We start from the raw sequence: 18,093 nt of genomic DNA on the forward strand, positions 1-18,093 counted from the left end.
GAAAAGCAGTACACACCCTAATAAGCCATGTCTGGCATGAACTGCCACAGCATTCCAATAAAACAGCAGCGACAAAATAAAAAAAATCCTGACTAAAAATGTGACTAACGTGGGTCACTTGTCTTTGTTTCAAAAAAAGAAGGTGCCACTTTACCAGACATAATAGTCACAGTAGATTAGATGCTACACCTGCATTGGACCATGCTAATGAAAAACCCAACGCAATGTCGAAGGGAAACCTTGGGTGATGCGAGAAGGTCACCATGAAGTTCAGGGTCTTTAGCTTAAATTATGTCTATCCCTACCCCTTCCTTCACAGCTGACAGGCATCACCAGCCAAAAAGAAAAAGGCTTAAAACCGACAGCTGAAATGAAAACTTTGAGAACTGGGATGGGAGAAGGAACGCGTAGCACTCAGCCTAGTAAAGCACTTCACTATGTACTTTGCATAAGCATATGGGATTATTTGAGTGCCTAAAGTTAAGCTGAGGCCTAAATGATTCACCAGCACATCAAATAGTTCTCAGGATATCTTTTTTTTTTTTTTCCGAGTCGAAGATTTCTGGAAGCTGCAGGAAGCTGTTGCAGAAGTATTTTTTTTTTTGCTTCCCCAGGCACGTGGGAAGGCACTGCTTGTTCCAGCAATCCCGTGGAGTTCCATGGGACTGCATGTGCCTGGGCTACGGTGGGATCACGTGGCAGTGTTAAACTCTATAAAACGCTGCAGTCCGAGGAAATAGTCAACAAGAAAAATAACAAAACACAGTGTCTTTTGACTTGGCCGCAGTCTGCTCAAAAGCTTGTTGGCATTCGTAAATACCTTAGTTGTGTTGGTGAAGGACAAATAATGCCTTTAGTGTCTTTTAGAAGTGTTAGCCCCACTTTGGTGGAATTTCAAGTTTTATTCTGAGAAGATATGCAGTAAGAGCTTATTTCAAACACAGAGAGTTTGTCTTTAGAGTCAAACCAAAAAAAAAGTCTGCCAAGCTGACCCCTATTTCAGTACTGTAAATGAGAGAGCTTTGGAATAGGTTATTTAACAAGTATCCAGCCCTTCCCCTGGAAGAACTCCTGCACACCAAGCCAGCTGTTGTAGGGACTGTTAGCCAACGGTAAAGGCAACACACACCCACAGTGGGTATCTTTGGTAGAAGGCAAAGCTTTTATTAAATGAACCAGATGTCACAAGTTAACATTTGCAGCTGTCTGAGAGATGGGGAATCATATGGCAGCTATAGGGGCAGCAGAAGAATACGCAAATTTGTCCCAGATACTGTGGAAAGCCAGGCAGCTCTCTAATAATAATTACTTTCGACTTGTCCTAATCATGAAAAATCAATTGCATAGGATGTGCCTATTACTTGTTGCCCTGGACCGCTCTAATGGTCATGGCACCGAAGGTCAGCCTACATCAGACAGAACTGCCACCAAGGTATCAATCTGTTCCATACCAAACAGCAAAAATCTCACTACTGTATCATTCGGTCAGGAAAAAAAACAGTCATTTAATAACTATGCCAGACAAGTTGACTGTCAAGGAGGGGGTGTGTGTATGTCACTTAAGAGCCTTTATCACCTGGTTTCTTCTTGCTTGTCTTCTCTATCATCGTCTCCACAATCATGGCTGTCTCTTCGTATGTCTGAATTCTGTCATCTGAAAACTTCTCGATGGATTCCACCACCTCCACCTTCTCGTAGCTCATGGAGCCGGGCAAGCCTGCCTCCCTGAACAAAAGGCCCTGCTTATCTTCTCGGTCATATTCTGTCTCTCGAATGACTCCTGGCTCAGTTGGGCTTATCAGACCAGGGCAAGGAACCGTTTCAGGCTCAGAGATATCTGGATACTTTGTGATTTGCTCAATTTTTCCTCTTGTTTTTTTGCCCCATTCAAGTATGTACTCTTTCTCTTCCCCTTTCTGTTTATCTTCGAGTTCAAACTCTTCCCTCCTTTCACAGATAGCCCTTTTTTCTTTTTCTGATGGTTCAGGCAGCTCCGGTATGGCCTCCACATCACCACCGTTCATCACCTTCCCGTTGCCGGTGGAAACTGTGATCCCTCCCCCAGGTGGGATGGAGGGGGCCGTGATGCAAGGTTCCTCATAGCCTTCCTCCCCTGTTACCAGCACATAACGCCCTTTGGGATGGGCATCAGGTTTAGGCTCCGGTCTCTTGTAGACTCTTATTTTCTCCCTCACAATGTTACACAGTTTATCGAAGGCTTTACTTATCTGGGCTCCATCAGGTACGTCCTCTGAGCCCATTTCTGTTTCATCGGGTTCTAATCCTTCCTGCTCGGGGTCACATGTGACTGAGCCCTCGTGCCTAAACTCCAGCTGATCTTGGTCAAAACCTTCCAGAGTTCTTTCGTACATTCTTTCAGGCGAGAGACCGTCAGTTATGTCTTTAGATATCAGCTCCTTTTTCCTGGCAATTTTCTTTGTCAGAGCTTTTTGTCTGGGCTTTACACTGGCAATGTCTTGCGCCGCCTGGGTGATATCTATGGAAAAATCAAAACAAAGCAAACAACAAACAGTGCTGAACACAGTTACTGCCAACGCTAGAGCTACCTCTCACTCTCCCTGCTGCTGGCCTAAAGCTGAATGCAGCAGCAAACGTGAGCGCAGCTTCCATCAGTGCATGAAACAGCCTCTTTCTTTGCATGGGCCCCTTGTCAAGTAGCATCCGAGGTCGCTACTGCCTGTCCTGAGCACAGGACAACTGTGCAATTAAGACCAGCAGCTGCACAAAACATTCACCTATCAATCAGACCTGCATTAATGCTCAGCAGGAGCATTCAGCTGCTGCTGTGGTCAGGCTCATCTCCTTTCTCCCATGGCAGTGGGGTTTGGTCCCCTTAACTAGACAAGAAACCTCGTCTCCTAAGGCAGAGCCTGAAACCAGGTGCCTACAGTTAGAGGCATGGCCTGGCAGTGGAAATAGCTTGTCTGGCTTTTACAACTCCTGCTAGGGTTTGGGGAGAAAAAAAAACAGAAAGCACTATTTAAAACCTTCCAGCTGAAGGCAGGGCTGCTGGGTGATCAGTCCAGGCCTGACAGGAAAGGTGGGTGCCGTCAACAGGTTTTCCAGTGCTTCTGAAGAGGGGTTCGGGGGGGGGGGCACCTCGGCTTTGTGTCCCAGGGTGGGGGAATCTGAGTGAGCCGGGCACCTCCCGGCAGGGCAATTTTGGATATGGGCAGAGGCAGGGAGCTGCGTCAGGAGGGAGCAGCCAGTGGCTGGCGGGCACAGAGCAAAGAAACATTTTGGCATTGCGGGACTACCAATGCCAAGCTCTCGGCCCATGCAGAGGGAAGCCCATCCCGCAGGCTGTGTTTTGGCTCTCCTGGGCAGTCGATAGTCACAGACCCCCCCATGGCAGCTCAGCAGCAACAAGAGCATGGGCAGGCTATTGATTTCCATGGCATGTTAGAGCACAGTAGGCAGAAGTTGTTACTGGGAATTATGAGAACAAGGGGACAGACGGGTATTAATATGCTTTCCCACAGAAGCTGGTTTATCCCATGTCACACATACAGTAATGCACATAAAATGCTGAATCCTCAACAGGTATAAAATGAGACTCTGGAGGACAGTAGTAATTTACGGTTGCCAAGGATTTGGCATTGGGCATTATGGACCCATTTGATATAAAACTGCTATGGTTCACAGAGCAGTTCGAAAAGTTACAGCTGCACTCCAAAAAAAACCCCTCATTTGAGCATTTATCTCCATTCTGAGGACAGTTTGCCTTTAGTAAAACTCCAGTGAGCCTCAGATTTAAGCTACAGTAAGTTATTCCAAACATTAATACCTACAGGACCTTTCTATATACCGGCTCCCCTCTTTACTAAAAGAAGCCTCACTAGTTTAGTCCTGGCCATTCCTTTATTAAGCATCCTAAGTCTAACAAGCAATCATGTGGCAGGGAGGAAACATCACTCAGAGGAAAATGGGCCCAAAAAAGCATCCTCTGCCTTCCCGCACCACTCAACATGCCCTGATGCTCTTTGCACGTAAATGAAGTGTGGACCAATGACTCGCAACAAGTCAGCACAAAGGCCCCAGCTCTTTCCATAATTTCAGGTGCCTTCTGCCTTTGCTCTATTGATTGGCTTAAGTAGTAAATTGTAAAAATAAGAAAAAACCTCATTTGGTTGTGGTTTTGCCCTTTGCGAGCTTGTCCCAAAGCTGGCTGAGGTAAGCTGAAATTGTTGTGTTTACTTAGCAAGCCTGGAGTCAGGCTGTCACAGCTGGTGTTCGTATGGAAGACAAACGGAAAAACAGCTAAAAATACAATGATGCTGCTCTTGACAGACACAGAAGACATGTCACAGGTTTACCTCTTCCCCTCAAAGCTTGAGGCTGGACAGGTCTATAGATCTGCGTGAAGAGTGTGACTGGCGTTCCTGCTATAGCAGAGTTTAACCTACCGGAGAAGACGTGCATCGGTCAGAGCTTTCCCCTTCATTTCCATCAAAAGCAAGTGAAATTAAACAAAAATGAAGCATAGAGGTTAAAGAAATGTATTTCTCTGTGATGAAGAGTCAAAGAAAATGATGGGAGCCTGTTTCTTGTCCGGGGAAGAACAACACAGCCGCAGCACCTTCACAGGAGTTAGGCTGGTTTCCACAGCAGGAGATGAGGGCTTCTTCGCTAGGCAAAGTACACCGGTGGTAAAAACCCATAGCAATACGTTTGAAATTTAGCCCAGCACTTAGAAAGGATGGGAAGATTTTGGATGGGCAAACAGACAACCCATGCCCACCAGAGGTCAGCAAGAGCTGTAAATGGTGGCCAGTAAAATATGAAATTTGCTAGCCATTACAATGTTACCTGCATATGCCTGACTTCAGAAGGGCAAGAAGAAAACTGAGCAGTCTTCCTTGGAAATATATTCGAGGCAGTATTATGTGGCATTAAGGGTTTAAAATTAAAAGGAAGAGGCTGGCTCATATGTAAACCAATTACTATATCTGTGGCCTTTCCATTCTGCTGTGCCAGAATTTGAGAGAATATTTTGGCCTGTAGGGAGGATATACACCCTGTGTAGGTAGGCAAGAGATGCATATGTTGATTTTTTTGGTGCTGAGAATTACCCTGACGAGATATCTCTAACCAGAACAGAGTGTCCAAAATGAGACGCTGAAAAGTGATGAAATACCTGTTCCCCACATGTCAGACCCTTAATGGTATTAGGGTCTTAGCGGTATTATGTGGCATTAAGGGTTAGTGACTGTCCTTTCCCTGCATCTTCTGGACCACCCAGAGCAGCGGTTCGGGCGCTCAGGGGTCAGGCCCTGCTGCATCTGCCAGCGCAGGCAGCACCAGGCACTGCTGTGAAAGCCCAGCTCCTTTTCTTCTGTGAGGCTGATGTAACATTAGAGGGAGCCAGTGCTCCTCTGTCGGTTTAAACACAATAAAAATCCCTGCGAATTTCTTGTATTTTACCCTTTTTTCCCCCTTGCCTGTAGAGTGTTTTGCTTTACAGGGCATTTGTCCTGTCTAAGCCCTGCGAGACCAACCTGCTTGTAATCCCCAGCAACCTTTGCTAACCCCTGGCAGTGGAGAGGGTGTTCAGTTCGCTTTCTTGTGCACTGATGCCAGGACAGTATATGGAAAGCAGACTGTATGGAAAGAAGAAGCTCAAAGTGGCTCTGACCCTTTTCTTGGCAGAGGCTTGACCAGATTTTGCATCTACTGAGATTCCTGTCCCTGGGTATCTACCAGTGGAAGGCATGAAATGGCCATAGCTTTGGGTCAGTCAAATGCCCTTAAACATATATTTTTTTCAAAGGAGAGAAAAGACATCACTGGCCCCTTTGGGAGAGTCCAGAAATCCAGCCTTACCGGCTGTCCTCGTTCTCAATTATACGCTTGTACCGTTCCAGCTCATTCTCCAGGGACTGCTGGTAGATCACCAGCTGGCGGCAGTCGGTGGTGTACTTCTCCAAGGTCCTCTCAGCTTCCTCTATCCCCTTCCTGAGGTTTTCAATCTGCTCGTTGTAAAGCTGAATTTCATCATCATAACTCTCCTGGGTGTTTTTAATTGCTTGCTCCAGCATGGTAGTCTGGTAAACAAAAATGGGTGGGTGAAAGAAGAAGCTCTGAACCATTCACCATTCCCATATTTCAAGCCTAATTAGAGGCAAAAGGTTTTATTACGAAGAGTAAGGCTACAATGCTGAAACACAGCAACAGTTTCACTGGATTTGTTTAGTTATAAAAAACCAATAGGTCCCCACCCTCCAGCCCGCTGTCTATTCCAAGGATTCTGTTCCACAATAAGCATTGTGGGCTTGGCATAAACCGGTGGAATAGTTGTGTGACTGCTCCTTCCCCTTGCACGCGAGGTGGGCTGATGTCTTGCTGCGTGACCCGCAGCTGACCATGGATGGCCTCGGCAGAGCAGGCACTGTCTTACAACAACAAAAGTGCTTAACTGGGAAGATGTGCACAGGCAAAACCAGTTCTTCCTCCACTGTGGACCACGCACTGAAGGTAAGGGTCTTTTTATAAAATAAATAAAAAGCTTCCCTTTTGAATTTAATTCATCGTTTTTTTCACTTCAGCGATAAAAATAACTGCTGTGAAGCCCATCATTGCAGAGCACATCAACCAGGAGGTGGCGATGAGTCCCTTGCAAAAACAAGGGGCAGGAGTTACAGGTGGGATATCTGGCAGTGTAATTCCACTCTCAGCTATGAAAGATTTGCTGCTGTGTCTGTCCAGAGCAGTCCAAAAATCTTTTATAGCTGTCTTTTTTACTGGTGTTTTATACCAGTATAACACTTCCCCTACCACGGACGGACAATTCAAGGCACAAATGGAGCTGTATCTGGGGGACATAACGTGGTCATTCTCCACCCCATCCACTAAGAAACATTAAACCGCACCGAGGCTGACCTGCCACTGGCATTTATCCAGGTCTGGTTTCCATTCACTGCAGCCTTTAGCTGCTCCTCTGTCCCCTGCCACCCTTGTCCCCACACAGCATGCTTACTCAGAGACAACGGCAGGTTTGTCTGGGAGATGGGCAGGAACAATGAGTGAAAGGCTTGGCCAGTAATTTTTCTGAAAATCAGGAGCAGGCAAAAAGAATGTGGTTTTGGTGCCGGTTGTGTCTAAGCACAGAAGAGGCGTTGACTTAGTGCTTAGTAGTGACAGGGATGAATGCAGGATGTCAAAAGTAGCTCAACACCTATTTCAGTTTTGATTACAAAGTCTGCCCAGTATTTCTCACGGCAAGCTCAGCATTGCATGTGGCACTCACAGAAAGAGCTAGGCAGAGCCCTGAAGGTCCCTCTTCATTCTTCATGGAGTCAATTTCCAGCCTGGGCTCAGTAAGAAAGAAGGAAAGCAGGAATAGCCCTGTGTGGCTGAACTCCTGCTGACTCTGTTCTGCAGGAATCCAATTGCAAAGTGGAAACTTCTCCCACCAGCTACTCTGATAAGCAAGGACAAGCTTCATTGTGCTACGATACCTGCAGCCCTCCCTGGCCATCTAAACCCGATGATTTTGGCCGTCAAGAGAAAGGGAACGAAACAGCTGAGTAAAAAGGTGGAAAACTAAAATAAAAAAACCACCTACAAACGTCCAAGTCACTTGAGTTCACAAGACCCTGTTAAGGATCAAGTAGCCATAAAGAGAGCAGATTCCATGAGCATTATAGTTGCGTATACAGATAGTTATGACATTACCTCTGTCTGCAGTTTGTATTTCTGGGACTGTAGCTGACAGAGGATGCTCTTGTATTCCTCCAGCTGGCTCTGCAGAACAGGGATCCTCCTCTCAGCTACCAGTTTTTCCTGGTTGAAAGAAAACAATATGTTTAGAGGAAAGTATGTTTCAGTCTTAAAAAGAGCCAAAAGAAATTCTACTACTGGGAATAAGCTGTAAAGACAAATAGAAAATGACAAAAGACAAATAAAACCATGGGTATTGAACAACAAAGAAAGCCCTGTGGCGTGGCTTAAAGAATAAAAGATGTCAGATGGCAGGAACTGTAGAAGTACAGCTTTTGTTGAAATTAGACCCTGTAGATACACCTGTTACATCTTCTTCCAATGAATAAACATTCTTGGCATAGAAACATATTGATGAGCATCACCAAGCTTTCATCTAGTCTGTAGGAATTTTTCTCCAGAACTCGCCCCTTCAGGACAAGATTTACTCGCTGTCTAAAAACTTACATATCTTGCCAGTTCCTCCTCAGAGGAGGGGTCCAACTACTTTGACTGTCTTTGAACCAACCATTTTTGGAGATAATACATATGCTGGAGTGCACTTGACTAACGCTGTCTCTCTCCTCCTGAGCAACTGAGTTTTCCAAAGGTACAGTTAGTTTTTTTCTCTCATATTCAGTAGTTACTTACTCATAGTTGTTGCAGTTCTCATCTAGCCTTGGCGTGGGAGTTAGAGGTTCTGGGGATGCTTTAGGAGTAAACATTATCTCTTTCTTACTTAGCGCAGCATGAATTTACCAACAATAATACTTACTTCACATATGCCAGTGGTTATAGGGGAAACACGAGGTGTTGTCTGGATGATCTGCTGCAAAACAGTCACGTAGGTCTGGATTTCCATTAGGTTCTGTGGTGAAGTAAAAAGGATTTTCATCACAAAATGCCATAGCAACATGCTTGCTTCAGTGCGCTCCACTTCTGCAGTTTATTCGTAGGTATTTACTTATTTAAGCACATAAAAGTCCAGTTCACGTTCAGACTTGTTTAGACCTAATTTTGAGTGCATGTGTGCTAATAGGTTCATCACGCTGAGGCTACGTTACAGGCATTTGGCTAACGGACAGTATAGTTTAAACTCTTTGTTAAAGATTTTGTGATCTCTGATTGAACAGGAGATTTTCGAAATAGTAATCACAAATAGCTTTGCATGTAGTCCAAAAAAAGTAAGCCTCTTCTTTCAAAAGCAGCAGGGATGGGAGAGTGGCCTGATCAGAAGCCTCACAGCTCTCCCAGAAAGAAGAGGGCTGTATGTGTTAAAGTCGGCTGCAGCTTAATCATACAGCCACAGCTTATGGCTGATGATTAATCTGAATGCTCTGTCCCAGAAAATTGGGAATCCCCCTCTGATGAAAGCTTCTTAGCGTGAAATAGAAGACAGCTTGACCAGCACGTTGGCTTGAGTCATGATAACAGGGCAACAAATTCAAGACATTGCTATAGCGGTAGACCTTAGACTCCAGGGAGTCAATCTGGATGCCTGCAGCCAGCCAGCTGTTGGGCTCGACCTCCACACTGCAGCTGCTGAGACTGCTAAAAGTACAGACTGCTCTTTTACCCACCAAAATACAAACGGGATATGCTTTAATTTTCCACTGGAACAGCTCATGGAGAAGGGCAAGGCTTCACACACGTATCTAGAAGGAAGAGCTAAAGAGGATGGCAAATTCAGTTACCTTCTTGTATCTGTCCTTAGTGGCATTAATGTCATCCTGCAGGAACTGTGACTCGATCTGCAGCTCCAGGTTGCACAGCAGTGCTTCATCAGCTTCCTGCAATGCAGAGACATGTGGCACGGTCATTACATATGGCTGGAGTGACCGTATGACCAGAGCATATGAGTGAACATATGACCAGAGCAGTCACTTAGCCACAATGCGAGTAGATATGCATGTGAAGCAACCTGCATGGAGAGCTGACGCCTACTGGGAGAAACCGACACAGAACAGGCACATTATTCATGAGGCTCTCCCATAGTACACGCTGCTTTTCTGCACAAAAATAATTTATTATACACTTTGGCACTGGCACCGTCAAAATATGTTTACACTATGCTTTATGAATGCTGGAAGCCAAATAATTAGCGCTATGAAATGCCAGTCTTTGACGCTTGCAGTGGTGCATGACTCTTAAACAGATGATATCAACAGACTGAGGCACTGATTTCTGTAGTGTTTATGACAGGACTTGAGGCGTCCTGATGCCTTTTCACTCTCCCCATTAAAGAAGCCCTTATTAAAAAAAAACCCAGGGTGGGCCAAAGCTTTTTCACTCCTTTGGGTTTCTTCTCAAATATCACAAATGGTTGTCAGTTTGGAGCCATTGCTGGAAATAAAAATGACAGATGATCAAGTCCAGAAAAAGCCACCTTGCTGCAGAGATTTCTAATACATGGGCATTTGTGAGGATGAAATTTCATAATGTTCATTAATTCAAAGAACCAGGCATATGACTACCACATGATCTTAAAGTACGTAGTATGAGTGGCACTGGTATATAAATCCAGATAAATCTCCATTTCTGTTCAAAGGTCTAATTTATATATTTCCTATTTGTACTATTTTCCTATTGTAAAATCTAATAGAACCCCTTGAATATAGAATAATTTCCATGGAACTTGGCAATATATTTTACAGCTTTATTCTTCTACTTAATGCATACCTTCTTGGTTATGTTTATCATTAACTTATACTGTAAAATAACACTTTTGAGAAAGTATCTTGAATTCTGCCAACTGCATCTTCCATGCAACTCTACAAAACTTGTAATTTTCTCCACCAGTTTGCCATTTGCCTCAAGAAGGTCTTGAGTTCTGCATGTAAATCAAGATGTATAAAGAAAAAAGGATTTAAAGGCGTCACTTTAAAATTACCTACATGCCATTACCAGCTGTAAATATGTTTCAGAGAGCATATCAGAAGTTGCAAATAAAAGACTGGAATCTATGGGTGCAGCAAATGACTGAGTGATAGAAGAGGATCTTTCTTTCTTCACACGCACATTCCAAAAATGTGTCGGTGTTGGCTGCCTCATTATGCTGCTGAGCCTCTCAGCGAGAGACCTCTCTAGTGGAGTCACTGCTTTGTTAGGCAGCAGCTGATTCAGACACAGCCAGACCAGCACATTCAGAGCCAGTCATGGGGAATGCCCGCTGCTTTTCTGCATTCCCCTGCCTTCCTATTAAGCGGAAGATCAGCAGGACAATGGCCACGTTGGGAGGTTTGGGGGAGCCAAAAAAAGCCACCAGGCCTCTAGATCTTACTGATAAGCATATATTTGTGCACGTAATAAGCAAAAGCAGCATTCGGCTTTCAAAATATTCCTTCAAAGAGGAAAAATACTTTTGCTTTGATTCCCCGCTTTCAAATAGATTAGCTTCATTGACAATTTTTTTCTTCTGAATTCTGCAGTATTTACTATTCACTCAACTTCCAAAAAACAACTGTGCTCTAGGTACTGGTTCCAGAACGTTGAAGCGGCATTCTCATTTAGAATGATCCTTAGATCTCTCCAGAACCACTGTTTGCTGATTTTCCAGAGTGATTTCAGAAAGAAAAGACACGAATTTACGTCTGCACATGCAGATTTCAGGCTACATCTTGGGCACTGTACGGAAAATCAGCAGTGTTGTCTTCAGCATTTGGTACCCCAGTACAAGGAGCTGCTGCAATGGGGCATTCTTGGGTAAAAACACAGCGGCAGTCTGGGATAAAAATACCCCCCACGGCTCAAAACCTTGTCAACTGTGCCTGGGGTTGTCAAATCTAACTACTTTTCTTTAGCTACAGAGTGCCTGAGAGCAACTGTGAAGATGGACCCTCCAGCTACACCTTACAAAATATTTGCTTCCACAAAGTTTTTTTAAGGGCTTGGAGGATGACCAGAACTTATTATGTTAGGAAACTTTTATCTTTCCTCTGAGCCTTATTATTATTTCTCTTCCCATGGTATTCAGGAAAGTGCAGCTTGATATAAACATTCCTCATGTTTCACTGTGAAAGGAACAAATCAGGGGGGTTTGTGGCTTCTCTTTTGTTTGGAAGCCTAATGGGAAGCTGTGGGGGGGTTCTGTCCTGGGAAGGGCTGGCCATACCCTGGAAGGGACTGATGACTTTTGAGACCACCAGACTTCAAGACTTGGCCACAATCAGCATTTTCTCATGCCATGATCTCAGTACTAAATATACTTTAATACAGTAGCCGTATTAAAGAAAAAAAGGGGAGCAGAAGGTATTTAGCAACAAATACGTTTTCGCCGGTCATATTCCGGAATCATATGTGTGATTGTATGTGAATTGGCTGAATAATAGGACTAATAAAGGGGCTTTTTCTACCTCTGTGTATAGACCCTAATTCGCTCACAGACAAATTACCTTCTGAGTTAAAAAAAAACATTAAAAGAATTAAAAAGATTTACTAAAGGCACCTAAACATGTGTGAAATCTTACACAAGGGTTAATTTGGAAACTTGACATTGGATGTGGGAGCAGCAATCCATATTTCAACTCCAGGTCCTGAAATGAATACTTAAGGCATTTGCTGATGCTCTAAAAGGACTGCTACGGAATAGATCCTCCAAGTTCTTGGTATTACTGAAAAATTTATTAAGTTCTGAGCACAGCTGAGCTACGGGCTACAGATGGCATGTGCTACAAGACCAGAATCCGCAGGATGGTACAGAGCAAGGCGCTACACAGTGCATAAGCTCACACCAAAGCTCAGCCACTTGCTCAAGCGGAAGGTGAACTTTTCATCAGCGCAAAAGTGATGAAGTGTCTTGCTCTGACTTTTTATCTTCCCACTGCTCCTTCAAAGCAGCTTGCTGTAGTAAATGAAACCAAAGGAAAAAAAGATATAGACCTTTCCTTTTCCGTTTTTCCAGGCTTACCTTATTAAGGCGTTCAAGGGTTTCTTTTAGTCTCTGCTGATATTCGCGTTCATTTCTATACCTGCAAATGGCACAAAGGAGATGAATGTCAATGGTTAGTCCTTCTAACTGCATTGTCATTTGCACTATCATGCACAATATATGCTTCACAGTACAGCAGAATATGAATCTTGAAAAGGCCCAAAGTTTTCTTTATACATGAGCATTAATATTTTGTCACTGGTCCTGAGAGTAATTTCAGAATTTATAAATTTCTTGTCCTCAACTTACGCAGCAGGAAACCATGGAATGCCACATATTTCCCATCACTTTTTCAGAGAAAGTGCAAGAATAGTGTATTTACAACAAAAGTACGTTCGATTGGCATTGGACTACAGTGACAGCCATTTATCACTGTTTACTATGTGAGTATTTGCTACATTGGCACATTAGCATTTAATTACATTGTACGTGTTTTCTGTTCTACCTGTTGTTGTTCAATAAACATTTTCATGACAGACTTTTTAAACACAAAGCTTGCAATTTCGCTGTGTACGGATAATGTTGTTTTAGGATGCTTTGATGGATCAGGCTTTGTGTCCTCTTTAATACCAATTCATATTTTAGCTTTGTCAAAATTACATGTGAGTCTTACTAAGAACTGCATTTACCCAGCTCTTCTTACTCATTTACAAAATGTCCACCAGTATATATCATGCATATTCCTGTACTGTGTGAACAATGGATACGTATCATGTTTATTTTTAAATTGAGGAAACAGCTCGTATTCTTTAAGAATTAAGGTTCTGTATTTCTATGTTAGATAGAATTTTCTTCTAGAAAGTCCTTTTAGTTGCAGTGTACAAAACTTCCTAATTTTTGATTATTGTTGTCTATTCTTTCTCTAAATAAACTATAAAGTTTAATAAGAGACAGGGTTTAATGAAACTCCATTAAAAAACCAGCCAGAACCATCTTATAGTATAAAGGTGTGAGATTTTGCCATCAGTACTGAACAACTGGGTCATCAATCTCCATCTGTTGTCACTGCCAAAGTACACACAGTCAGTCTACTCATGTTTATCTCTTTGCTTTCCCTAAAACAATAGAGATTCAAAGCGCTCACTTTCTGTAAGAAACCCTCATGGTGGGTGACAAGTCAGCTCTGGTGCTGAATGTCCTTCATTCGCAGTACAAGCAATGAACATCAACACAAGCACGAACTCTGGCTGAAATTCAGAATTGAACATAAGGCCTTTTCTGTCTTTTGAAATCATCAATTCAGCCCAGATATGCTAGCGGCATCTAAGGGACTGGCTCCGGTGAACAGGGAACTTGTCATTTCCTAGACTGAACAGGTCACGAGTCAAGTTATAATTGTCATGTCAACCTTGCTTCTCTCTTTTATCTCCTGAAGGATGAACTGACAACATTATTCTTGTCTCTTTCAACATGTCTTGGAATGCTGAAGGGACGGGGTCAGTCGTGAACTGAGCAGGACCACAAAGATCTTGGCAGAACAAAGAAATGGACTCAACTTGATGCTCTGCTGTCCCAACTTTCCCTTCCTTTGAAATCCCATACTATTAGCAGGATTCGTCACTGGTCTGTTTTCCATTCTTACCATGAACAGTAAAGAAAAAAATGAAAATGATGAGCTTTTATTTCGTTATTACTCCTATAAATTGCTGGACATCCTCAGCTGAAGTGTTATTTTCTGACAAAACTAATACGATATCTTTTTTGCCAAATTCTAATATCACAGGGTTCACAAGATACAGACAATATTCAACTTCAACAGCAAGGCTGCCTTTGTTTCTTTTGTTTATTAAGTACCTTACCTCAAATCAATTTTTCTTTCTATTTTATAAATTTTTTGTGTGCACTTGACCACAAACACGTCATTAACTTAGATACTTTCTGACAAGAATGAAGCAGATTGTGGCAGCTTGTGAAAATCAAATACATCGCTACAAAAAAAGGTTGGGGTTACACTGTTAATAATATAAAGCAACACAATAGATTCAGGGTCAAAATCTCAGTCCTGATGTCATTCAGACCTGCTCAAGCCTGCCAAGGTGCTAGATCCTCACTCAAAAATTCTTTCACTGACCAAAATATTGATTCAGCAATATTTTCCTCAAGTCTCAAATAACCCAAATACGTGCTGTGTCAGGCAGCCATAAAACCACCTGGCCGCCTTGAAAGAGACAATCTTGTCCCATTATCCATTGAAGGACTATTGCTTTTAAGTGACGTTCAATGTACTCCAGGAGGTCAGTGCAAAAAGGCTAAGGACCTCTTAGAAATGCTTCAGAGACCTCGTGCTGTCTTTGTTCCCAGTGAAATGTATCTATGTAAGTGCAATGCCTGGCAGATTGGTGCCTTGCTATGCTTCAAACCTGATTTCAATGTTCAAATAATTAGCTGGACATGTTGGAAAAAAGGTCAAGCTTTTCTCAGATGGCTGCTGGTTAGCCTTTCCTGCACCTTAAGAGCCATGAGGTTCATTTACTTTGTTTTCTGGTTTTCTTTAAATAAAAATTTCTCACTACGCAACTAGCTTCAAGGGCACAAAAAAATCTTTTTGGACTGTTTACAAAAAAAGTATCAATTTTTTTTTTTGCATAGAAATGAAATGGAGGGGTCTGCTAGACTTAAACAAACTCAGATCAGCACTTTAAGGTTCCCGTCGTTGCACATCTCTTAGGTGAGCAGCGCTGTTGGGCCGCCTACAGACTTGCAGATATTTGTTAAGCCCGTTTAGCCGCCCTACAGCTTGGTGAGAGCACAGGGTATGCAGAAGGGAAGCCCACCGGTAGGCTTGTTTCTTCAGCTGGAAAGCATGGCTCCAGCAGCGCCATGAATCTGTTTTCCCATCCCCAGCTGATGGACAAGCTAGGCTTGCTCTTAAAACATGGGATTACATCTAGGCCCTTTTTATTCAGACCCCGCCTCTGCTTCAGTGCAAGAGCTGGCTCCTTTCTAAGGAGAAAAGAGTCATAATACTCCATTTGCTGTCAAGACTCTGATTTCAATATAAAGGGAAATGCAGCCTCTCTGTTAAACCCTATGGAACTTTTCTATCAATATGTGAAATATTTGGCTTGCTACAAGCAAAGGCTAACTTTTTTACTAGTTTTTGTCGTTTTCTGTTTCACTGAGGCACTTCAGTAGCCTTTTCTCAATCGAGGCAGCAGTAACTTGGGTGCCAAATAGAGAGCAAAGTGCAAAACGCTGGTCCTGCAGAGATTTCATACCCTGAAAGCTAGGATTAGCCCTGTGAGGGCTCGGCTCTGCTGATTTAGGAACATATTGCTACCTGTGTTATCAAGAAGCTGCTATCGAGCAGCTGACAGCCATGGCACAAGATTTCGTCACTCTAGGGAGGGGATAGAGGGTAAGCAGGACCTCCTCACCCGCAGCGGGCTAAAAGTCTCTCTAGCACCAGAGAAAGAGCTGCAGAACAGACACAACCTCTGCAGACAGGGCTTGAAGACTGTTTTGCCAGTGGTCACTGGCTACGGAATCCCTGTTGCTTCATATATCACAGCTATCATGCAGCAGCTCTTCAGCACAGTAATACCTCTGATTTCAGTAGGCCTAACACATCACCCAAGATTATTTCTACCATATTTATTTAGAGACCTTTATTTATAAGTTAAGTAGGTGAAATCGCAGCCATCAGGAGGGCTTTGAGCCAGAAACAGGATGATAAGGCAGAGTACATGGTGAAAGGGCACTGGCCTAGTTTAAACGCCTGCAACTTCAAGCCTAATCCATTTTTTTCAGAGTCTGAAAAAACTTTCGTATCTATCTTAAGGTCAAATTCAGCAGATCCCAAGACAAAAAAATTAAACACAAATTCACCTCTTGATATATACTGAAGGCAATTCGTATTAAAAGCAGCCACTGCACTTCCATTGTAATGGCTTTGCATATCTTTACTTTATAAATTGCAGTGTTGTTGGTTAGGATGGAGTGAAAGTTTCCTTTTTAGTTTTGCTTATGGCTAATAAGTGAAAACACGAGGATTTTACAATAAGAGACAATTCATTTTTTCTAAGTCACTAACTACCCCTGTGACAGGCCATAAATCTCACCTTCAATAACCACAACCCCCTTCTCTGCTTGTTTACCCCTAGGATTTTCAATGCTTTTCACCACCTATTTACAGCTTGCACCTCTTAAAAAAAAAAAAAATTATCTTTTTGGCACATAGCTGATCCGGCTGATGAGGTACTCTACCGGCAGTTAATCCATAAACTGCTCAGGTGTATGCAGGAATCCATTAAAAGTTTGCCAGTAGAAACTTTTTCTTACCGATTTTCCTAAATTTTCACTTTGCCAATTTTTCTTGGAAGTTGTTCAAATCAATGTTTTCGATTTCAGTGCACTGACTTCCCCTGCCTGAAAATACTCCAGAGGGAGAGAATGCATTTTGCCCAGCTATACCATAGCTCTGCATGTTTCTATGTCATTTAGAAATATTTTTAACACACGTAGGGGCACCATCCATGCATGAGAAGCAGCCAGTAATACCAAACCGATCCTTACTACTAAGGTGTCCTGTGGGAATGATAACACCTATCTTCCTCCGTTCGCAAGCCTTACTTGTTGCAGTATTCATCAAGCATGCGCTGGGCGTCCTTCTCCTCCCGCTCCAGCTTGGCTCGGTCGGATGCCAGCTCCCGCATTCTCTGTCGGTTGAACTCGATCTGCCCGGCGAAGGCTTCGTCCAAGCCCACCAGCTCATCCATGCGCTGGAAGGTCTCCAGCTGCTTGCGCAGGATTGTGTTGCGCTGCTCCAGCACACGTGCCCGGTTGATGTAGCTGGCGAAGCGCTCATTGAGCTCCTGGAGGTTCTCAAGGCCCCGGGCTTGGGCCAAACTGTCAAATTCGGGGGAGCCTCGCAGCTCATCGTAGGCATCCGACCGCTCGTACTTCTGCTTGCGGACCTCACGGAGAAAGCTGCTCCTGTACATGGTTTCGGGGGGAGTGTGCGGTGCCGGAATCCCCTCTTGCGTGCCTTTCTGTCTCTCCAGTTTGGATCTGAATTATGTCTGGGGGTTTTGGGAAGGAAGAACTAAACATAATCACCACCCAGACGACTGGGACTTGTCTCCAGGGCTGTTTGTGGCACTAAAGGCATGATCTGCAGCAGCGAACTAAATAAATCCCAATGGCCACGCCTTGGGGCTGCCCATCCAGGCATCAGCAGTTCAGAGGAGCAGCAGGTATGGGGGAATGAAAGGCTTTTCTTTTTGACTGTTGCAATTGTGTACTGCCAAAATAAAAGCGAGCAAAATCCAGCTTCCACCCAGTGGATTAAAGCATTATCCACAGACAACAAAAGGAGTGCTTTGCTGTTTTGGAGTCTGAGCTCAATAGCCTTTCATGGCTGTGCTGGAGAGAGCTTTGTCCTACGGTGGTGTCCCCAGGGCTGCGCGCAGAGGCCTTCTGCTGAGCCAGGCTTTTGGTGTCGATTT

General features: G+C 43.7%; 1 protein-coding gene across 1 annotated transcript; it reads right to left on the bottom strand.

Annotated features, from left to right (window-relative positions):
- Window positions 1–1,226: 1,226 nt before the first annotated feature.
- BFSP1 (beaded filament structural protein 1) lies at window positions 1,227–17,589 on the bottom strand. The gene is made up of 8 exons (XM_063330942.1): window positions 17,219–17,589; window positions 12,626–12,686; window positions 9,414–9,509; window positions 8,495–8,587; window positions 7,696–7,803; window positions 5,845–6,065; window positions 4,338–4,423; window positions 1,227–2,497 (listed from the first exon to the last, which is right to left on the bottom strand). The coding sequence occupies exons 1-8, from the start codon at window positions 17,587–17,589 to the stop codon at window positions 1,560–1,562; spliced, it is 1,974 nt and encodes a 657-aa protein (XP_063187012.1). The 3' UTR covers window positions 1,227–1,559.
- Window positions 17,590–18,093: the final 504 nt, after the last annotated feature.

Source organism: Chroicocephalus ridibundus, chromosome 3, assembly GCF_963924245.1.
Source record: "Chroicocephalus ridibundus chromosome 3, bChrRid1.1, whole genome shotgun sequence".
Classification (NCBI taxonomy): domain Eukaryota; kingdom Metazoa; phylum Chordata; class Aves; order Charadriiformes; family Laridae; genus Chroicocephalus; species Chroicocephalus ridibundus.